The sequence below is a fragment of the Lepisosteus platostomus genome, chromosome 13 (assembly GCF_059453375.1).
Source record: "Lepisosteus platostomus isolate fLepPlt1 chromosome 13, fLepPlt1.hap1, whole genome shotgun sequence".
NCBI lineage: Eukaryota > Metazoa > Chordata > Actinopteri > Semionotiformes > Lepisosteidae > Lepisosteus > Lepisosteus platostomus.
This window is the reverse complement of record NC_142623.1, coordinates 44,251,438-44,272,036: the sequence shown is the minus strand read 5'-3', so window position 1 is coordinate 44,272,036 and position 20,599 is coordinate 44,251,438. Positions and strand designations below refer to the sequence as shown.

The window sequence follows — 20,599 nt, the reverse complement described above, 5'->3', positions numbered from 1 at the left end:
TGTATAACATGATACAGCAGTTGCCTACGTCAGTTCTCATCAGCATTAGGAAGGAATATTCCTTTAATTCATGAATATTCTGCTGCTTTGTTCCTTAAAATACCTCACTTAAAACCTTAAGATCTTACTAAAGTCTCAGAAGACTGTCTGTGGAGTTGTTCCTGGCTTTGCTCATGTAAGTTCAAATATACCACAGTAAGTGGTTATTTAAGGACACAACCAAAGAGTGTTGGAACTGAGCACTAGTTGCATTTTTAATGCCTCTCAGGACAGTATACATTACAAGGACTGAGAGGGAACAGAACAAAAAAGCAATGAGGGATAATACTGATATACTACACAAACTGCATAACGGCAGAAGACAGGTAAAGAAAAAGCATCTAAGAGACAAAGTCATGGAATGAAAAGAGCTAGTTTTACTCAAAGACACGTAGAAAGAATTAGTTGACCAAATGCTTTATTGATCGGTAGCGGATCAGGCAAAAGCACTGCAAATGTAATACTTTCCAGATTTAAATGAATATTTAACACAGGTTTGTTTACAGGGAGGAAGGTATTAACAAGAACCTCCAGTAGAGAAAAAGCACCCTGTGTGTACTGTAGCCCTAAAGAGAGCCTGTGAGCTACAGGACCAGGAGGAGCAGAGTGGATGTCTTTCTCTTGCCCTCAAATCGGGAGGTTCTTTCACAGAGCATCAACCAGGAAACTTCATGCAGCACGAGAGACAGGACGCAAAACGGCACTTTCTGGATTTGCTTTAAATTTGAAAGACAAGCGATGCAGGTTTTCTAAATCTGGTTAGGATCTGCCAACAACCCCTAATCAAAGGCTAATTAAAAAGACATTTGTAAAGAAACGTCAATGTGCTATTTTATATCCCATGGTTCACTTTTGCAAGCTCATCTCGGCTCAGCGATAAACAGATGGCAGGTGTAGTGCTCAGTAGAAACAGTAAAAGGGCCCTGAGCCTATTGTCGTAATCTAAGTGGCTAATGGCATCACCTGCTGGGAGCTGAAGAGTAGAGCTGTAGTTACTATGGGACTCTGGCCTCATCACCTACATCACTTTTAAACAAAAACGTCAGCCGAACAACCTTTTGATTGTAACAAGTCAATATGAGAGTATTATCTGCAGTGTTTAATAAATTAATAACAGCTACTGGCATAAAATGAAAAATGAAAGTTTATATTACCCCTGGAATTATATACTTTTTTATATTTTTGTTTTTCCATGCCCTGTTCCTTTTGACTGTTGAAACCAGTTCTGACCTTGTAACTTTCAAATGACTATAGTGGTCACAGGCCTGTTTCCGACGGCAGATGCTCATAACCACGTTTGTAAAAACCTGAATGTTTTCTGCAATATCCCAAAAGCTTTTCTTTAAAATGCTTTGACAAAGCATTTCCTGTCTGTCTCCATAATTAATCCCCATGTAACTGTGGCAGAACTGCTTCCTTGAATATTTTAATCGTATGCTGAACAAAGTACACTTTCACTTTCAGAACAGAACGTGGGTCTCTGTATTCTCCACGTTATAAATCAGACTGTACCATTTTTCTATTCCTATTTCCCTGCTGTAGTGTGTTATAGGGTTCAATGACAAAAGAACTGCTTCAGGGAGCATATTTAAAGTCGATCTGTTTAGTTGAGGCTGGCAATTGGCTAAGAATCTAGGCTACAGTGCTGTTTTGAAGGCTTTCTTTCAATAGACTGGCTGCACAAACATGTGAATGCGCTGACACTAAGCAGTTTCAGTGATTACATCATACCCTGGCCGCTGAACAGGGCACCGCTGGTATTGTGTGCGTGGAGCTGCACGCGGCTGGCTTCAGCGACCTCAACACAATCTGCCTGCAAAGATGGAAATCCCACAGGGAGCACAACCTGGCATTTCCACTGCTGAAGCAAGTTCTCTCCTCCCCCTGATCTGCACAAGCAGTGGGGCCGCTGGTGCAGAATGGGCGCCGTGTGTTTCCCAGGTGGGGCCGCTGGTGCAGAATGGTCACTGTGTGTCTCCCAGGTGAGGCCGCTGGTGCAGAATGATCACTGTGTGTCTCCCAGGTGGGGCCGCTGGTGCAGAATGATCACTGTGTGTCTCCAGGTGGGGCCGCTGGTGCAGAATGATCACTGTGTGTCTCCCAGGTGGGGCCGCTGGTGCAGAATGATCCCTGTGTGTCTCCCAGGTGGGGCCGCTGGTGCAGAATGATCACTATGTGTCTCCCATGTGGGAACGCTGGTGCAGAATGATCACCCTGTGTCTTCAGGTGGGGGTTAAACTTTGGCGGTGGATGAAGTGGGTCTCCTCCGATGGATAAGGTATTTTGCAACCCTTTGGGGTGAAAGTGGCTGTAGTCCACCAACTGGAAAAGGATGCCTGTACTGTATATGCGTTTCTGGATAATCATTTACATTTAGCTGCGAGGCGCAGATAAAGCCATTTCTGTGCACTCTGGAGCACATCCTCCCAGACCTGTGTAATCGGGTGGCAGTGGTCACTAAAAGAGCAAGAAAGAGGAAGGAAGCGTACAGCAGGTGGAAGCAGAAGTGCAGATGCTGCATGAGAAGCCTGTCTCTGTGTGAGAGATACCGCAGCCTGTGTCTGATAAAGAGGTGGAATATTTCAGCAGTGAGCGACACGGCCTGATTCTAATGTATTTGTACAAACATTCTCAATGTGTACTCATGTTCATTCTCGTCTGCTCTGGTCATGGAAACAACAGGAAAATGACAGTCTAGCCAGTTAGTCTCTACACTGTACAAATAGATACACACATACAGATTGAAAAACCTGTAGTCCATTCTGTGTACAGAGGAGAGTTTAGAAGCCTGAGCTGTCACAGAGAGGAAACTGGGACATCGGAGTGAGATGTAAAGTGTCCAGCTGTCCGACAACATCCGACTCCTGGGCTTCTGCTGGAGGTCAAAGCAGCTTTCTTTACAGATCCAGCCCCCGTTATTCTTTATCCTTAAATATAAACAAAATTATTGTGTTAAATGAAATGAAACTCATTTCGAAGAGTTAAAGACTTTTTGCTGGACAAGCAGACGTTCAGAAAAGGTAAGCCAGTGGAGCTAACCTGTTAGAGCTCTTTGAGCAGTATGCACCTTATGGGCAAACCATATGTTGAATTTCAGAAGATTAATCCGCCTGGCCCTCACTGCTTGATGGGATTGGCTTCTGTTCCCCTCAACCCTGTACTGGATAGAGCCGTTACAAAATGGATGGTTGAGTGAAATATTAATTCTCAAATAGCAGGCAGGAGGTATTTAATGCGGCGTGTGTGTCAGGACAGACGTGTAAAAGACACGGAAGCACATGACTGAGCAGGAGGAACTTCTGTACACAAAGGGTGGTGGGGGTGGGGAACAAGCTGCCCGGTCATGTGGTGGAAACTGAAAACCCGCCTTCTTCCAGAAAAATCGCTGGATTAGATCCTCGGTTCTCTGCACTACTAGCAACCAGACGAGTTACACGGCTCACACTGTATCCTGCTTTATGTTCTCATAAACATAAGAATGTGATTCATTTACCATAAAAAACTACCGATTTGAGAGACACCTGTGTGACGTTATGCCTTTTATGTACATTGTGACTCTAATAATTTAAGATTAACAACAAAATAGTTACAAAAATTCTGTTGGAATAGGTAACAGGAATAAAAATTAGACGCTGATTATAAATACTGTATTTATATCACACGCACGGTCGCGGACTGGCGTCGCGGGTCTGCCCATCTCGAGACACGCCGCTTGGCCATTGGCTCGTGCAGGTGCCGTCCTCGCCGCAGCTGTTTCCGCTTCCGGTCGAACTGGGGAAAATGTGAAATTGCTTGGGGTCGGTGTTAGATTCCTCCTTGTTGCGCGCAAGGATTTTGAGGGTTTTTCTTTTTGGTTTTTGTTGTTTCTTTTGAGACACAAGCGCGTTCTGACCGGTGGAGGTTTACCAGAATGGTACCGTTTAGAATAAGTAATGCGAATCTGACAGAGCTCTGGATGTAAACATTACAGTTACAGCACACCGAGACACCCCTAGTCGTTACCATCCAGGTGTCTGTGGCGAATCTGGGGGTCGTGAGAGAGACACAAGATGGAAAAGGAGGAGTCGGACAGGTTAATAGAGAAGGCAAAGCAGTGTTTGCGCTCCGGGAAAAGAGAGAAAGCTCTACAGTTGTTGCAGGAGGCCCAGAAAGTATACCCCAGCACTAGAGCGAGAGGTAATTCGCTACAGCAGCGCCATTCTGCATGGTTCAGTTCTTGTTTCAGTGCATCTTGTAGCGTTCGTATGGCTGGTTACCCAATGGCATGCTTGTTCTTGCAGTATTAAACGGGAGAGGCGCATGGTTGAAAACGAGGAGTTTTAAGAACTGGGTCCCTTGCACGATCGATGGCAACAGTTAAGCCATCCCGAGGAGATAACTATTCAGCTGTAGCTCTGTGAAGGACGGTTCGCACATTCTGATAGTGCCGGGCTACAAATAGCATACTGGAGGAGTACGGGGCTGTCAGCGATACCGCGAACTGATCATGCTGACTTGTGAGCTGCCTTTTAATGTCTCTCTGTGTTAGTAGAAATGTAATGCGCCTCCGTTATCAATCCCTGTAACACGCATTGCGAGTGTGCAGTTTTATTTCAAAGAAAAGGCGAGTAGTAATGTGAAGACTCGCTTGCAGAGCGGTCTGCAGCCGCTGGTGTCCGCTGAGACCTCTTGCCAGCCCAGTAGTCCAGGCCAGAGGCAGGGGTGTCGGAGGGGTCGGGTCTGTATGACGGATCTGTCGGGCTTTGTCTGGAACAGAGAACGGGGGTCGGCTGCCATCAGCGCTTTCTGTCGGCCGCTGTGTGTGTCTGCTAAAGACGCACTCTAGAATCAGTTCTGCTGTTTATCTACAACCGGGACTGAGCAACAGTCTCGTTTTTACTTATTGCGTTTTTTTTAAGTAAGCGTTCCTCAGTTTGAGGCGTCAGCTGGGCTCTTACTAGGTGACCCATAGCGTGTTGTAGCGCAGGAGAAGGAGTGCTGCACGCTGGCCTGAAGTCGCGATCCTGCGCCGGAGTGACGAGTCTGCCCCTGAGCCTGAGGCTCGATCTGCGTGGAAATACTAGTTTCCTTTTTTTGTAGCCGCAGGCCTTTCAAACACAGCGATGAATGAACTTGCCTCTCTGAGGTCTTTTATGTGCTTTGGCGTCATGAGGGCGTCCATGTGCCCACGTCACGCGGCGGGGCACTGCGCCCTACTGTGCACCCCTGACTGTGTCGGTGGCGCTTCCCGTGGGAGCCCCACGAGTGCTCGCGGCGTGTGCACAGCCCACGGGGGGGACAGACTGAGTTCAGGAGGGAGCCCACTGCATCACGGCTCTCTCCCGAAGCTTGTTGTCCATTGAGCCCAGTACGCGCAGAAGCACCGGGACCGGAAAGTCCTCCTGATGGTTTTAAACACTGCGGAGAGGAACTCTCACCCAGTTGTTTAACGCCAGGAAGGTCTGTTCTTTCCCACTGGCTGCGACTGGCTGCTGGTCTCTCCCCATGGAGGGGTCAGCAGTGATAGATGGGTGTTCTGCCTTCAGCGGAGATGTAAAAATATTAATTTTCTCCTTTGAAACCTGTCATTAATTTTACGGGTGACTCAGTTTGAAGGTTATTTTTGGGTGAAAGGGCTCTTGTTTTGCAGTTGAATAGTTTTTTATCCTTATCTCTTTTACAAGTAAATTTTTAGTAGTGCTACTTAACCAAAAACCTTTGGTTTTTAGTTGCAGATGATCTGCAGGCTTTTTGGTAAATTAAATCATAGCTTCTTGCTGGTGTTAACTCAGTACCTAACTTGAACATCACCATTTAGGTTACCTTTTAAGCAGGATTTACAGGCACATTGTTAAATAATCTTAGGACAGTGCAGTTTTTGCAGGATATAGAGAATTTCTTTACTAAGGAGAAATTTCGAGGGACAACAAGATATTGATTGTCATTGTTACCACTCCCAGACTTCAGTTAACAACTTCCATTTTAATTCAGTGACAGTGGAACATCTCCACATTTAAAAAATATAAAAGAACACCTGACTAGTGATGTTCAGTCAGTTGGTTTAGGGAAGGAAGGCAGTGTTCAGCCTGTTCTGCTGGGGTGAATGTGATGTTCATCAGTAAATGAATCAGGTGTTCTGGATGGGCAGGTTAGTTGAGTCCCAATGCACATGTGATTTCCCATGTGACGAAGGAAGCCTTTTATAGCCTTGCATGTGCTGTAGAACTGTATGACTCAGCTTATAGACAGTTGTATTTTTAGGAGATGAATTAGGGTAGGAGTCTATATTATAGCGGCTGATCTGTATTAATCTTTTATTTCTTTTTGCTCGCACCTCTTTCTGTAGGCTGTCCCACTGCATTAATTACATTTTGTCTCCAAGACATGCCTTTCACGTAATAAAATAGAATATTATTAACCGGTATGGTAAAATGAAAATCATAAAGAAATATGTCCATTATCAGAGAGCTGATTATTCCTCTTAAGGGCCCTGTAGAGCACTCCCTGGACAGCATGTGTATGTCCTGTGGGAGTGCAGAATTAGCTACCCAGCCTGTTCTTGGTTTCTTTCAAGAAACAGCTGGATGGTGTCCTCCAGTCAGGTCAGGAGTGACTTGGTTACACAGAGGTGGGGTTTTTGGAGTGTGGAACAAGCTACCCAGCCTGTTGCTGATGCCAGTCAGTTAGCTGCTGCCTGGAGGCTTGATGGGCTGAACAGCCTCGTCTCATCTGTAACCTTTTTCATGGCCTCCGGATAGGATCTCGCCCATTGCTGCTGCACGCATACATACGGGGACACCAGTTACCCAAGACAGTGTGTCACGGGGAAGTGGGAGAACATGGGTGCACCTTCTGTCACCCATGTGGACAGAATCGAACCCAGGACCGAAGGGCAGTGAAGAAGCAGTACTACCTTAAAACCGCTAGCCTTCTGGGTGTTATAATATGTCACCAGGTCCCAACGATGGGTTGTTTTTCCTGTATTTCAGTTCAGATGTAAAAATACTCACCCAGTGGGTTTAAAAGTCAGTAATTCATGGGGCTCGTTTCTGTCCTGCAGCAGGACGCAGGCGGCGTGGCTGTGCGGCTGTGCCCGTGCCCGTGTCCAGGCCAAGAGGGAAGCGCGTGTTGTGCGCTGAGGTCAGGTGTGACTCACTCCAGGAAGCCCTGCGCCCCTGCACTGAGGCGGACCGGCGGGGGCGGGCCGGGCAGTGCCAAGCTGTGTACGTTAAAGCCCACAGTCCTCTCTTCCGGTGTCTGTGTGCGGATGTAGTGTGTGAGCTTGCCGCAGACGCTCTTACGTGAACGCTGGCGTCACAGTGACGCTCCTCCAGACTCCTGGCAGGAGATGAAAGCCGGGAAGCTGGCCGGGGGCTCCGGCCGCCGCAGCCGCGCGTGGTGAGAACCAGGAAGTGACTCTGCACCGCAGACAGCGGTGGAGGCTGGGGCCCGCGGCCGGCTGGTCTGGCTGGGCGCGCTGTGGGAGCCGCCCGCTGCCAGAGATTCCTTGCAGATTTTAGGAGTTATTTTGCACAGGCCAGCATCACCTTCTGAACGTTTCACACAGTGCTTTATATATTGAGGGAGAGATGCATGAAGTTAAACTGAGGCCAAATGTGTTTTTCAGCTTTGTTTGACCATTTGATCGATCTGTCCCTTTTTATGGAACAGATTATACCGTGCAGGATGAGCTGTGACTGAGGCCAAGGCAAAGCATTGTCCCTTGATATATTGTGGAGTTTGATAACTATTTGTGGTCAAAAATGCACTTTTTTTTTTCTGGCACACTCCTGCCACCTTCCAGTTTGAGTCAATGATACCGATTGCCATAGAAAACATATTCATCTAGAAATTTAGTAATTTCAAGTAATTTACAGTTGGTTAAAATGTGTCCTGCACCATGAAAACGGTATGGATTGTTGCGGGCTGCGTCGAGGCACATCGCCACACAGAGAGCATGTGCACATCTGGCACAGAGGTTCTGTGTTCCAGCTGTTGCAATAGTAGGGTTGTGAGAGTCTGCAGGAGCGAAGCTCACACAGGAGCCTGATTTTGACATGCTCCCAGAAAGTGATGCCCCGCTTTCATGATGTTTGATGGCTAATTGCAGGGGGTGTCTCTAGGAACATTTCTGAACTTGAACAACAAGAACTTGGCAAGTTAAGCTCGCAGCATGGATTGCTTCGTTGTGTTCTGTAGGAGCTGTGTTTTTTAAATCTACGTGGCATTATTTTCTAGGTGACCCTTGTACAATTAATCCACACCACAGAACACAATAACTTCACAGAGGGCCAAGAAGAAAATTAATACATGTCAATTTAAGCCCTGTGGTAAAAGATGTTTTTCTGCCTTTTTTTTCTGTATCAACTCCAGGAAACTTGCAGGCCAACAGGAACTCCTGTCATGTGAATTTCCAGCCTGGCTGGTTTTTCTGTTGGTCTGTGATGCTGCGAATGATGTGTCACGATAAGGAGTCCTTCCAGGAAGAACAGTTTCAAACAGAAAGCTGGCAGAGCAGAAGTCAGGGGCAGCCGTGCTGCTCCAGAAGCTTCCTTGCCTAGTGTGTCTGCAGTGAGCTTTGGGCAGTATTAACAAGTGACCCCGTCCCCCAACAGTGAGGAGTCACTGAGCACCTTAACAAGATTTCTTTCTCAGTCAGAAGTGAGATAATAAGGATTCCGTCTAACTAAGAAGTAATAAATGAGTGAAATTGGTGCCTGTAGTAAGGCACATGGGCTGAGGGGTGGTTTTCACTGTGGGTGACGCAGTCGCGGTGCTGTACGGGCGCTGAGCGGTCGGGGTGACGCAGGGGCGCTGAGCGGTGCCCTGAAAACTTTGAGGTTTTAAAGACGGGAGTGTTTTCCACCCAGCTGAGCCGCCATGGCAGTGATCATCCCCTTATCACTGGGGCACAGGGAGTGGGAGAGTGCAGGCAGTCTCGGATGGTGGCTGGTCGTGGTGGTTGTGTGAAGACCGCAGACACTGTGTGACTAATCCTCCTCTCTCTTTTTAGCCTTAATTGACGCCATCGTGAGGAATGGGAGTGCGGCAGGGGAGGGGGGCCGCGTGCCCGAGTTCCACAGCCGGCGGCCGAGCGACGAGGACGACGCTCTTTCAGGAAGAGAGGCGGAGGCCAAGAGCTACACCGAGGAGCAGCGGCAGGGTGTCCTGAGGTACAGCGCCGGTCGCAGGCGCCCTCTGCTGTTGTCTTTTCTCTTGCCTCCACATTGCAACTTTCAGATCACAACAGGATTTGGGATTCCAAGACAGAAAACTCTGTGTTTCTAGAAGTGTAGAGCCATCGGATAATGCAGGGTAGGGTAGTGTAATGCAGCAAAATACTTCAAATTTGTGATTATTTTACTTTGCTTCTACAGAACAAAATATCTTTTTACTGTCAGATTTTTGCTGAAATCACTTCTAGCCTCTTGAACACAGCATCTCAAGGCTTTATTAGTCTGGAATTGGACCTGCGTCCCAGGGTTGCAGTAAGGAACTGTAATTTGAATCACCAGGCTGAAAAAATACAATAAAATTTACAGTTAATAAGAGTGACCGCGATGCATGTTTTTTCGTTAGATGGCTAAACTGAAGAACCAGCAGGATTTCATTATGCCCTAGTCATCATTTACAGTTTTCAAAAGTGTTTAATGGCAGTTCTGTATTTGTCACGGGGGTTTCTAGTGTCCTCTGAAAGAAAGGCCGCTAAACTTGTTGAGCTGAGTGGGACGAATTTTCGACTTATGTGTTGCCAGAAAGACAATCTGAGGGGGCTCAGTTTTCTACTTGCATCATGCTCGGCAGTCACTTGACTGAAATGTGGGATTTTGCATAGAAGGCTGTGTAACTTTCTGTACACCCTGTACTCAAACTTTCTGCGATACCACAGCATGTGCTCCTTTTTTTTTGCAGGATAAAGAAATGCAAGGACTTCTATGAGATTTTGGGTGTGACTAAAGATGCCAGCGATGAGGATCTGAAGAAAGCCTACAGGAAACTGGCCCTCAAATTCCATCCAGACAAAAACTGTGCCCCTGGAGCTACTGACGCTTTTAAAGGTATTCAGTGCCAGTGATATCATTGTTCCTGAACTGGTCTGGGAATAACAAGGACTAGATAGTGCTTTTGGCTCTGCCCCTTTATTCTTTCATACGTAACACATTCATGTTGTATGTCAAAAGCATTTACCATTGCTGTCACATGAATCAGTAGTGAGAACGCAGGTGCCTCTCGGGGACTGGAGTGTGATGGACATGGTGGGAAGGAAATGAATAATTGGGAGGACTCTTGTGAATCTGTCATTGCCTCTTGTGTTGCGAGCGCGCCGTGGGAAGGTGACCTGCGTCTCCGGTTGTGCCCTCAGCCATAGGGAACGCCTACGCCGTGCTGAGCAGCCCCGAGAAGCGAAAGCAGTACGACCAGTACGGAGAAGAGCCGCCCATGGAAAGCACCGCCCATCCCACCCATCCCGCCCACCACCGACACCACCGCAACTTCTACAGGGACTTCGAGGCCGACATCTCCCCAGAAGAGCTCTTCAACATCTTCTTCGGGGGGCGGTTCCCCACAGGTGATCCTGCACCGCCTTATCCCACCCCTCTAGCAGGTGTTTCCGGTCTTCTGTGAGCTTTTCCTTCATGTGCGTGTGGAATAGGGGCTTCGTTCAGTAAGGAGAGAGAGCACGGCATCTGTGAAGCGAATCACTGACGCATAGCATGGTCACTTTGATTAGTTCAGTTCACTAAACACAGTATAAATGAACAAGTAATAGGTTTATTCGATGCTGAAAAGAGTAGAAAGAAAACACAACGTTTCGGCTTCTTCGGGTGCTGACGCAGCTACCCACCTGAACTGCTGTATAAATGAGACTGTGATGAAAGCGATTAAAGAAGCAGTTGTGCCTTCATGTTCCTCTTAACCCTTTAGACTTTATGGTTTTCAGTGCAGTCAAACTCTCCGTTACTCTCAGATCTCTAAGAGGCTGTTTAGTTATGCTGGCTTAATGTGATCTTTGCCACTAATTGACAACACACGTGAAATCTGAACAGTTTAGGCCCTCCATAACCAGAGGTGAAGATCACTGCATTGGATGGACAGATCTCCAGTTGCCTATGCAGTGCCAGTAGCTGGTTAAGCCTGTGCTTTTTTCTTATTTTAACTAACTTCAATTTCTAAAAGTTCTGCGATTAGAGTCACTCATATTTTCTTGGCCTCGTCCCATTTCTTAGGAACCGACCAGCTCAGCTTGTCGCAATACCCTCCACACCGGCTCGGGCCAGATGTAGACTGCTCTCGATCACATGCTCACATGCCCTAAAGATGCCCTGTCATCATCCGCTTGCATTTCACACTGTCAGCTCGCAGCGGAAACAGCACAGTCAAGTGTCAGGTGGACGAATGCTGCAGCTCTTACTGACGGCTCTGCAAGCTCACAGGGGCTGTCTGATGAAACCGTGGCAATTCGGACCTGACCACCCCCCCCATCGCGCCCTGTCACCCAGGGTAGCTGCAGCGCCTGTCTGTGGGCTGTAGGGCACAGCCAGCGCTCTTAGTGGAGGCTGTTATGGTCTTTATGTTCTGTTATTGGTGAGCAGGGTCTGCAGGTTTTCATTCCAGCTTAGCTTTCAGCCTAAATTAGATCATTATTGTCTTGACGGGACCAATTCAATGTGCTATGAAAAGCTATCTGGAAGGACCACTGAAAATCAGTGATCCCTACATCGAATCATCTCCAGAAAACTCCACTAGAAGTAAATGATCATTTTGCACTTAACACTTATCAGTAGTCAAAATATGTTCTCTTGTTCAGTGGTATTTAAATGCCTGTGTATTCGTGTAGCCGAATCCAGATCCAAGCGTACATTTCAGTGTGGATGATTTCCCTGCGACCGGTCTGTTGTGACTCTTCCTAAGAATACCTGAGCCGGGCTCGTAGCCCCCGTGTGGACATGGCATTGTCCTGCCGGCAGCCTGGTCCACAGCCCCCGCCAGGCACCAGAAGCCCTGCTTCATCCACGGGGCACTGTACGAGCACGTCCGGGATACCTCTCGGAGAACTGGGAGCGGCTGGAGAGGCCCTGCCCGTACAGCCCCCTGCTGGGTTAGGCTGTTCGCAGGAAATGGGCATTTGTGTGCTGCCTTGCCAGTCATGCTTGAGACTAGCGTGTCAAGCCTCTCAGGGGGTTTCAGTGTAAAATATGAATGATATATTTTTTTTTCTCTTAACTGTACAGAATGTGTTTTCCAGGCAACATTCACATGTACACCAACAGAGGGGCGACGTACACCCACTACTACCAGCCCCGCCGCCGCCGCATGAACGAGAGGAGGGAGGAGGAGGTGGAGCACCAGAGCCAGGTAACGGTTCCTGCAGCGGGCGGGAGGGCGTGGCGCCACGGCTCGTCTCGCACGGCTGCGGGGGAGATGGGGGGGGGGGGGCCTCGCCAGAGTGTGCTAATGGTGAAGGCGTCTGCCTGGCTCCCGTGCTCCGCGCCGCGGGTGAGGGCGGGATGGCTTAAGGGCTGCGCCAGTGGCTCTATTGCCCTAGGAAGAGAGGTGACGTGAGAAAATATGAGACGGGAGCTCCTTAGATGAAAGAGCTCTGACGGGCAGCCTCAATGTCCTTGTCTGTGAGACTGGCACCTTGCGTTTGGGGCTGTTCAAAGCCCTGCTGTGTAACCTCAGTATTGGCTCATGTGTTTGAAAAGACCGGTGGCAAACCCTGGGTCCTGTAGCCAGTGCAGAGGGGAGGCCTGTGCTCTACAGGGCTGGCTCCCCAAGGGCTGTGTGTGAGACCAGCTGTCTGTGGCACTTCAAGGCCGGGGCACAGCAGGCTGTTTATAATCCAAGCTCTTCTTTGTCCTAGAACACATTCACGGCATTTCTTCAGCTCCTGCCCGTGCTTGTGCTCATACTGATCTCTGTGGTGACCCAGCTGATGGCCTCCAATCCCCCCTACAGCTTGTTCTACAAACCGTAAGTCATTTGCACAGGAATGTCTCCAGTTGCTCTGTTGCTCTCTGGAGGTTTTTTTTATCAGGTATTTGAGTTAGACTCGGAGTGTCCTTGTAAAATGACTGTAATGAACAAACTTTATTCCTGTGTTGTGTTTGATGACGTCGTACAGTTTCGGAGTTCGGATCAGTATTGTCAAAATAATGACAGCAGCTCATTATCCATGACAAGACTCTGCAGGGTCCCTGCCTCTGTGTTGATTCCTCATAAGGACGGAGTCTCTTCCCTCAGTGTAGTGTGGACATGTGTGCATTACTTCATAGACAACCGCTGGTCAGATTACATCCACACAAATGGAAAGCAATCTGAACTCCGGTGCACTGCTGACTCAGTATCCCATTGTATAGGATGCCCAGTGTAAAGTAAATTTGCACTGCTAGATCTTGACACTGCAGTCGCTTTTTCAGAGTGATGTTTTGACGGTTTTGTGCAGACAGCGACCAGCTTCTCGTGTAACATTAATAAGTAGAAACTGGAAATTTTCCTTGCAAAGCTGTACAGTATGAAGTACACCTCCAATATCTATTTCAAAAGAGCACTTTCAGGAGGAGTTCTCAAAAATAATAATTCTTGAAACAAAAAAAGGAATGAAACAGACATGACTGGAATATTAATCCAGGTTCGCAACATTGGGAGAACACGCGAGAAAGTTTTTCTATGTCTTTTAGTAGCACTTATGTCAAGCTGTCATTTTTGGCTGCATCCTGTGGTGGGGGGTGAAAAGAGGAAGAGAGCTCTCTGTGTGATAAGACAGAAATGCTGCTTTATCATCACGAAATTAGACCAAAATCTAACTGTGAGCTGCAGGAAGTTCAAGTTCACGTTTATTCGTCCTGATCAGTTCCGGTTTTGGCTCTTTTCGTGTCTTTCAATGAGTTTGCCGCTGGCTGAGGGGCCACAAGCAGAATCCAGCACCCAGGACTCTTCATGTCCAGATCTTCTCTCTGGCCTCTGAAACCAAGAGCCAGAATCACTCCCCCGTGCTGAAATGACTCTTCCTAATGCTGCTGTCACGAGAGTGTGGAGCTCCGTGCGGCACTGGTTTCCAGTTTCAAATGTTGCAGAGCCCAGAGAGTAAGAGGGCGCAGTAGCATGTGCTCTGCCCACCTGTTTGAACCCGACAGGTGCAGTCAGTCTCTGTTAATGCTCTCAGCGTGGCATATTAAGGCAGGCTGCTCTGCTGCTCTGCAAGTATCTCTGCACACCGAAATACTTGCAAACTTGTGCAAACCACACAGGTGTCCAAACACACAGTCTTGCTGGAAGAGTTTTTTTTTTTTACAAAAACCTTTTGCCTTCTCAGGCAAGATCTGAGTGTTTCAGTGAGGAGTTAAGCTGTTAAGATAAATTAAGCTGACCCAGCAACCACACAAAACATGACACTGCAGAAATAATCCATAATCACATGGAGATGACACATTCTGTCCTGTCTGTCCATTCTTGTACAAATGTGCCTTCCTGGTCTTCCTGTCCGCATAGACAGTAGAGTAACTGTTGAAGTGACCACATTAACCTTATGCTGCAAAGTTCTGCTGATTTGGCACCTTCAGAATTGTTCCTTTTTCATTGGCCACATGGGACTCTCATTAAGATTAGCATTTCCTGCCCTAACAGCATTGAAGACGTGACCTTTGGTTGTCTTGTGAAATGCACACTCTGCAGAAAGAAGTGGCATTAGAGCTATTCTTTCACCTATAAGTTTTAAATTTAAAACATAACCAGAGGGGAAAAAAATGCATTTGTGAGCAAGACCTTTGGCTGAAAATGCTGAACCATGTATCTCTAGGACAGGGGTCGGCAAACTTTTTAGAGCAAGGGCCACTAAAACAATTTTACTAACCTTGCTGGGCCACCTGAGTGAAATCCTCTATCTAGCCGATAAACTCAGCAACTGTAATAGCACACACTGCTGAATAAACTCGCCGCCCGTGAAGGGTCGGCCAGCTGCTGCTTGAAGCTGTGATACTCGTTAACCAGCTCAGGTAGCTGCAACATTTTATTTGAATTTTCTCTTGAACAGTTTTTGCTGCCCCTGAAGCGACTTTTCAACTGTTCTAATTTTTCCCTCCGTCCATCTCCTGTGTATTCTAAAATACTGACGTTTTGTCTCGTAACGCCTTTTTATGTTGTATTCTTTAACCACGGCGATTGTTTCCAGACAGATAAGACACATTACCTTTTATTTCCAAGGGACACACAAGTACTCCCCTGACCATTTTTCGTTGAATTTTCGACTCTTTGCATCGACCTTTCTTTTTTGTCAACATGGCAGGAATAACTTAGTTAGCTTCTTGTCAGTAACAACTTTTAGAGCCGTTTGAAATCATGACCCGCTTTCACTAGACGTCATTTGCGTGACTGAGCCAATCACGATAGGCAACAAAAATCCTAATGAATTCACAGGGGGGAATCGGTTGTGACACAGGCGTATGTAACCTGGGCTAAAGCTGACGTCTGATGGGCTAAAAGTAAAATGCATCGTGCAATAGGTGTGGTTCTGCAATTGACCGTAAGTGCTGAGGGAGAGCAGCAGAGCTAACAAGTAGAGGCCACTGGCGGAAGATTTTCAATATCTGATGCAAAAAGTAACCCTTGAGATTCAAACAGGAGTGAGCTGCGGGCCACTCGGAGAAGTTCAACGGGCGGGCCTGATCTAGGGGTATAAAAATCTATTTAAAGATTCGGACAGATCTTTGAGTTTACCATTCTGTATTGGCAGCAGGCAAAAAGGCAAACAAAACGAGCTTTTCGAGAGTAAATGCCTTAGTGATAGATCTGTTTTCTGATCCTGTGTGCTGGGCGGCGAGTCCAGGTGAGCTGTAGCTGTGTGGTGTTGCCTGCAGGTCCTTGGGGCTCGTGGTGTCGAGGGAGACGCAGCACCTGGGGGTGCCCTATTATGTGGACAAGAGCTTTGAGAAAGAGTACAAGGGCGCCGCGCTCCGAGAGCTGGAGAAGTCCATCGAGAGCGACTATATCGACTACCTGCAGACCAGCTGCTGGAAGGAGAAGCAGCAGAGTAAGGCATTTTCCTCAAACCGTTCGTCCCCACCGAGCAAGTGTTAGGGCCATAAAAAATGGACCTCCCTTTGAAACGTTTCCTGCCTCTCTTTCGAAACTGGGATCCTGCTCTGGGAAAAGGGCTTGCTCCAAGCCTTCGGCTCCTGTCCCACTGGTTCTGTTTAAGGCCTGAGGGAGGTGATGAGCCCCACATGCTGATGTGCCAGAGAGCCGGGCTTAAGATGGCGCTGGTGGAGAAATCCATGACTCCTGTTGTTTTATGTGCAGTGCAAGAAGCGATGATCGTTCAAGCTCCAGTCTTGCTGTCTAGACTGCACATGCCGTTTCATCTCATATACATCAACCCTATCTGGTTCGAGGGTATTGCCTGAGTTCTTTAGGGTCTGTTGAATCCAGGTGACGTCAAGATCCAGTCACATTACTGGTCTTCCTTAGGCAGGTCAGTTGGATGAGTTTTTCCCCTGTGCTGTGGGGGGACAGTGGGCAGGACCAGGGACAGTTCAGCCTACGTGTTGGAGCTCAGACTGCAAGAATTGAAAGCAGTGCAAAGTACCAAACATATGAAGCTCACCACATTTTCTTCTGCTTCCGATTACTAAAATTAAAGTGACATTTTTATAAGAAAAAAGTGTTATTTCCTAATGATAAAACCACATTGCTGATAATTTCTGTTTGAATTTTAGGCAGACCTCATTAGCTGATCTCTTGACAGTAGCATTCCCATCTTGTGACTTGATCTCGTCTGGGAGGCTGGGGCAGCTGCGTGCGGGGGAGTGTGCTCTGCCTGGGACTGAATCGCTGTTCGCTCTCTTCCAGAATCGGACTTGGCCAATTTGGGCCAGCTGTACCGGGATGAGCGCCTGAAGCAGAAGGCCGAGTCCATGAAGCTGGAGAACTGCGACAAACTGTACCGGCTGGCGGGGAGGCAGCGCGGGGAGTGAGCAGGCACACAGCTGCTTCTCCCCTTCAGCGCCGGGGCGTGGACCTGACTGATCTCCTACTGTCAGTTTGTAAATACCTTAGATTGCACACGAGCCAGCTGCAGTGTGGGTTCAGTGTCTCGAGAGGGAGTTCGGTCAGTGAGAGGGCTCTCGGCTCTCTTTCCTTTGGAATGTGCAGTAGGTCTGTGGTTTGTGTGGAGGACAACTTTGGCACCATAAGAAGATGCTTTTTTTGTTTTGTTTTGGGAAATACTATTTTTATTTCCTTATATTAAGGAGCAGGACTACTATGGGCTATTATGAGTTAAGGTTTTATTGTTTTTTCTCTCCCGTTACCTGCAGCCCCACGTTTTCGAGTGGAGTGTTTTAAATGCTGTGAATGGCTGTGCCCTGGCAGCTGGTGAGTGAGAGGAGGAGCAGTGCAATAAGAGTGCGGGTTGGACGGGGCGCAGCACTCAGGCTAACCATCACTAAGGTGTGCCAGGCACCGGACAAGCAATTATGGGCTCTGGACTTTGAAAAGAATAAGGTGCAACACCCTGGGTGTACCAAATAACTGTTTAAAAGCTCAATTGAAACAGATTATTTAAAATCCTTAAAGGGGAACTGCAAGGCTATTTTTGTACTTCAGGGTTACAAAAAATCAGCACTGGTGATGCATTTCAGCCACCATGAAAGTACAATGTACAATGTACAACGTACACAGTAACTTGTAAAACCTCCAATTTACCTCACAAAATAGATGCAATAGATTCCAGGTCTGTGCAGCACCATGTTCTGCGATTCAGAATGAGGCAACAAAACTTCCTGTGAGGTGAAGCAGCTCCATTACATTGTATAGAAGCAGGCTTGTGAAGACATCTTTTAATCCAATAGAAATATCTCTCTCGACTTTGAGATGGTTTTGCCGACACATGCGTAGCTCTGCATGCAGATCACGTTGGAACATTTCTGTGGTGAAATGTCTGCTGCACAACCTGTACTTATTCGCTCGTACATCTCAGTACATTAGTCACTACAGAGACTAGTGAGCAGGAAGGGCCGTTTCACGACACAGTTCTCATGAACTTTCGCTCTCGCCCGTGGAGAGACCACAGGTTTGCAACAACATGGCGACAATACAGTACTTTCAGTACAATACAGTACAGTACTTTGAACAACGTTCACAACTTTGTGCTCAACTTGGAATTTGTAAAATTTTGCAATGCCATTAACTTATTTTGTTACCAAGATTTAATAACCAGTCTTGAGAAATTGGGACTGCAGTTCTCCTTTAACATGTTTGTATTATTGCTGAAATGAATTGTGTTATTGTGAATATAAATGTCAGCACTTCCATTAAAATGGAATAAATTAGTCATTTGCTGCTCAGAACTTAGATGTCTGATCTCTACTGAAAGGTAGACACCAACAGGACACAGGCCAAGTACGTTCATCAGATCTGCGCTTTCAGTCCTCTTAGGTTATTAGCAAACGTGCACAAATCCTACTGTAGCGTTGAATGCAAAGACTTTGGAATTGTGGTAATGCAGCAATTTAAGTGAAAAACCAGGAGGAAAGGAGCAAAAAGATAGTCTCTTTAATTATTAAATTCCAGATAACAGGATTTTCTATTACAGGCAAATCTATAACTGCCTCTACACGATTTAGCTGTATTTTCTTTATCTTAGTTTTATCTGTGTTCTGTGTTAGTCCCCTTATAATGCCCACAGCCAATGTCCATTACAGGTACAGGTTGTTGTGTCACCTGCAGATGCACATTCAGCAGGGCACATACTGTAGCACCTCTGACACCCTCAGTGTCACTCAGAGAGCTTCATGTTTGTCCAGCAGGGCACATAACACCTCCTAAGGAAACATGTCAGAGCAATGAGGATCAAAGATCAATCTCAAACTGAGATATAGCCCTTATTTGCTCTCTGGCCATGATTAAACTGCCCTTCCTGTGTCCTCTCACTGCGACTCCTGTGCCAGAAAGACAGCTGGAGCCAAGGTTACCTTGAAATTGGCTTCGCACTTTTCCCCGAGCGTTCAGTCATCGACAAATTTATTTCTACATCTTTCCACGTGTGACCAGATTGCCGCCTTCTGTGCTTCCTCTGAATTCGGCACCAAGATTCCTCCCCTTTCAGCAGTTTTCCTCCTCGACCTGCCCTTTGTCTCAAATTCCTGCTTGGTTCCTGGCTTTCTGAGAAGATGGTTGTGTCACTTGTTAGAACCAGGGTGAAGGAAACAGTCTAAGCCTTACAGAAACAGCCGCAGTGTTAGAAAGGACTGATTGCAATCTAGGCCTTGTTACTTTCCACTGGGTTCATACACTTCCTGCAGACTGTAAAGGCGAAGCCTGCTCATACAATACTAAGGGTCAGCCGCTGTCCTCTAAGATTGGAACATTGTCCAGTCGAAAGTTCATCCTACAGTTCCCATACTACCCAGTGAGTTGCTCTGTGCTTTACTTTTTAATAACATTTTAACTGTACAAGACAAGGTTCGTGACATAAGTCTGCAGAGAACATCTCCCACCCAGCCTACAGGGTCTGCATGCTGGGGTTCCCATGTGCTGATCCAGAAGCAGTCCTTTCAGCAGCTGAACGGCCTGTGTCCTCCGTCCCGGGCTCTTATACCGAGGGTCTCTCGACTCAACCAGCACCTGCTCGTCATTTTGTTTTTCCCCTACGTGTGTAAAGTCGGGTGTTAGCTGAGTACTTGCAGTGTGAATGAGATCAGATGTGAAGATACCTGATCAGGCTCTGGTTGAGCCAGAATCCTGGATTGACAGGGGATTCCCAGGATGAGCTTGAGGAAGCCAGACTGGGGGGTTCTGCTTCATCGTTTCAGGATTGTGAACACTAGAGGGGGCTGGAGTGCTGGTTCTGTTTCTTAATGACTTGTTTTTTCTTTAAGTTATGTGCAAGGTGCTTTTAATTATAATTAATTATATTTGTTCGGTATCATCAGCGGAAAATTAGACAAATGCTTCAAACTGAGAAAGCCAGAACTATAAAAATAATATAACATGTCTGAAGAGTAAAAAGGACATTTTAAAAAGTGATTTGTTTTTAATTTTCCCTACAGTGCATGCTTCTCACCATATTAAGCATTACTTAGTATTTATAATTAGCTTAAACTATTTTCTTTAGGTAACCTAAATACAAGTAATTAAAATAACATGCAGAGGTTTTCAGTTCCATCTTGAAAACAGTGACAAAATTAGTTGTCTTACCTAAATATGGACTGTTAAAAAATTGTAATCCTGTTTGCTGTGTCTCCATCCTACAGTACGTGTGTTTGTATAATTCCCAGCAAGTATCTCTACAGCTTCAATATTTTCTCACCACCTCTTTCACCCTGGTATTGATTTTATTTGCTTATAAGTCCAATGATCACTTAATGAATAGCTTCCTGTAGCCCCTCCTAAACTTTGTGCTGGTTTAATAAAAAAAATCTTGCAGTGTAATCCCTGTGTCCTGAAGTTGTGAATTTCAAGAAGCATCGATCAGGGCGTTGGTGTCCCACAGGAGGATTCTGTCAGAAATGTTGTCTACATAATTCTGGATCTGATGAGGCTCAACAGGATGAGATTGTTGAGAGCCAGGCCCTGGTGAGGA

At 46.8% G+C, this 20,599-nt stretch overlaps 1 protein-coding gene across 1 annotated transcript; it reads left to right on the top strand.

Moving 5' to 3' along the window:
* Window positions 1-3,786: 3,786 nt before the first annotated feature.
* On the top strand, window positions 3,787-20,448 carry dnajc18 (DnaJ (Hsp40) homolog, subfamily C, member 18). Its single transcript, XM_088604875.1, has 8 exons — window positions 3,787-4,215; window positions 9,032-9,191; window positions 9,931-10,076; window positions 10,382-10,588; window positions 12,266-12,375; window positions 12,884-12,993; window positions 15,876-16,048; window positions 16,867-20,448. The coding sequence occupies exons 1-8, from the start codon at window positions 4,089-4,091 to the stop codon at window positions 16,989-16,991; spliced, it is 1,158 nt and encodes a 385-aa protein (XP_088461001.1). The 5' UTR covers window positions 3,787-4,088; the 3' UTR covers window positions 16,992-20,448.
* Window positions 20,449-20,599: the final 151 nt, after the last annotated feature.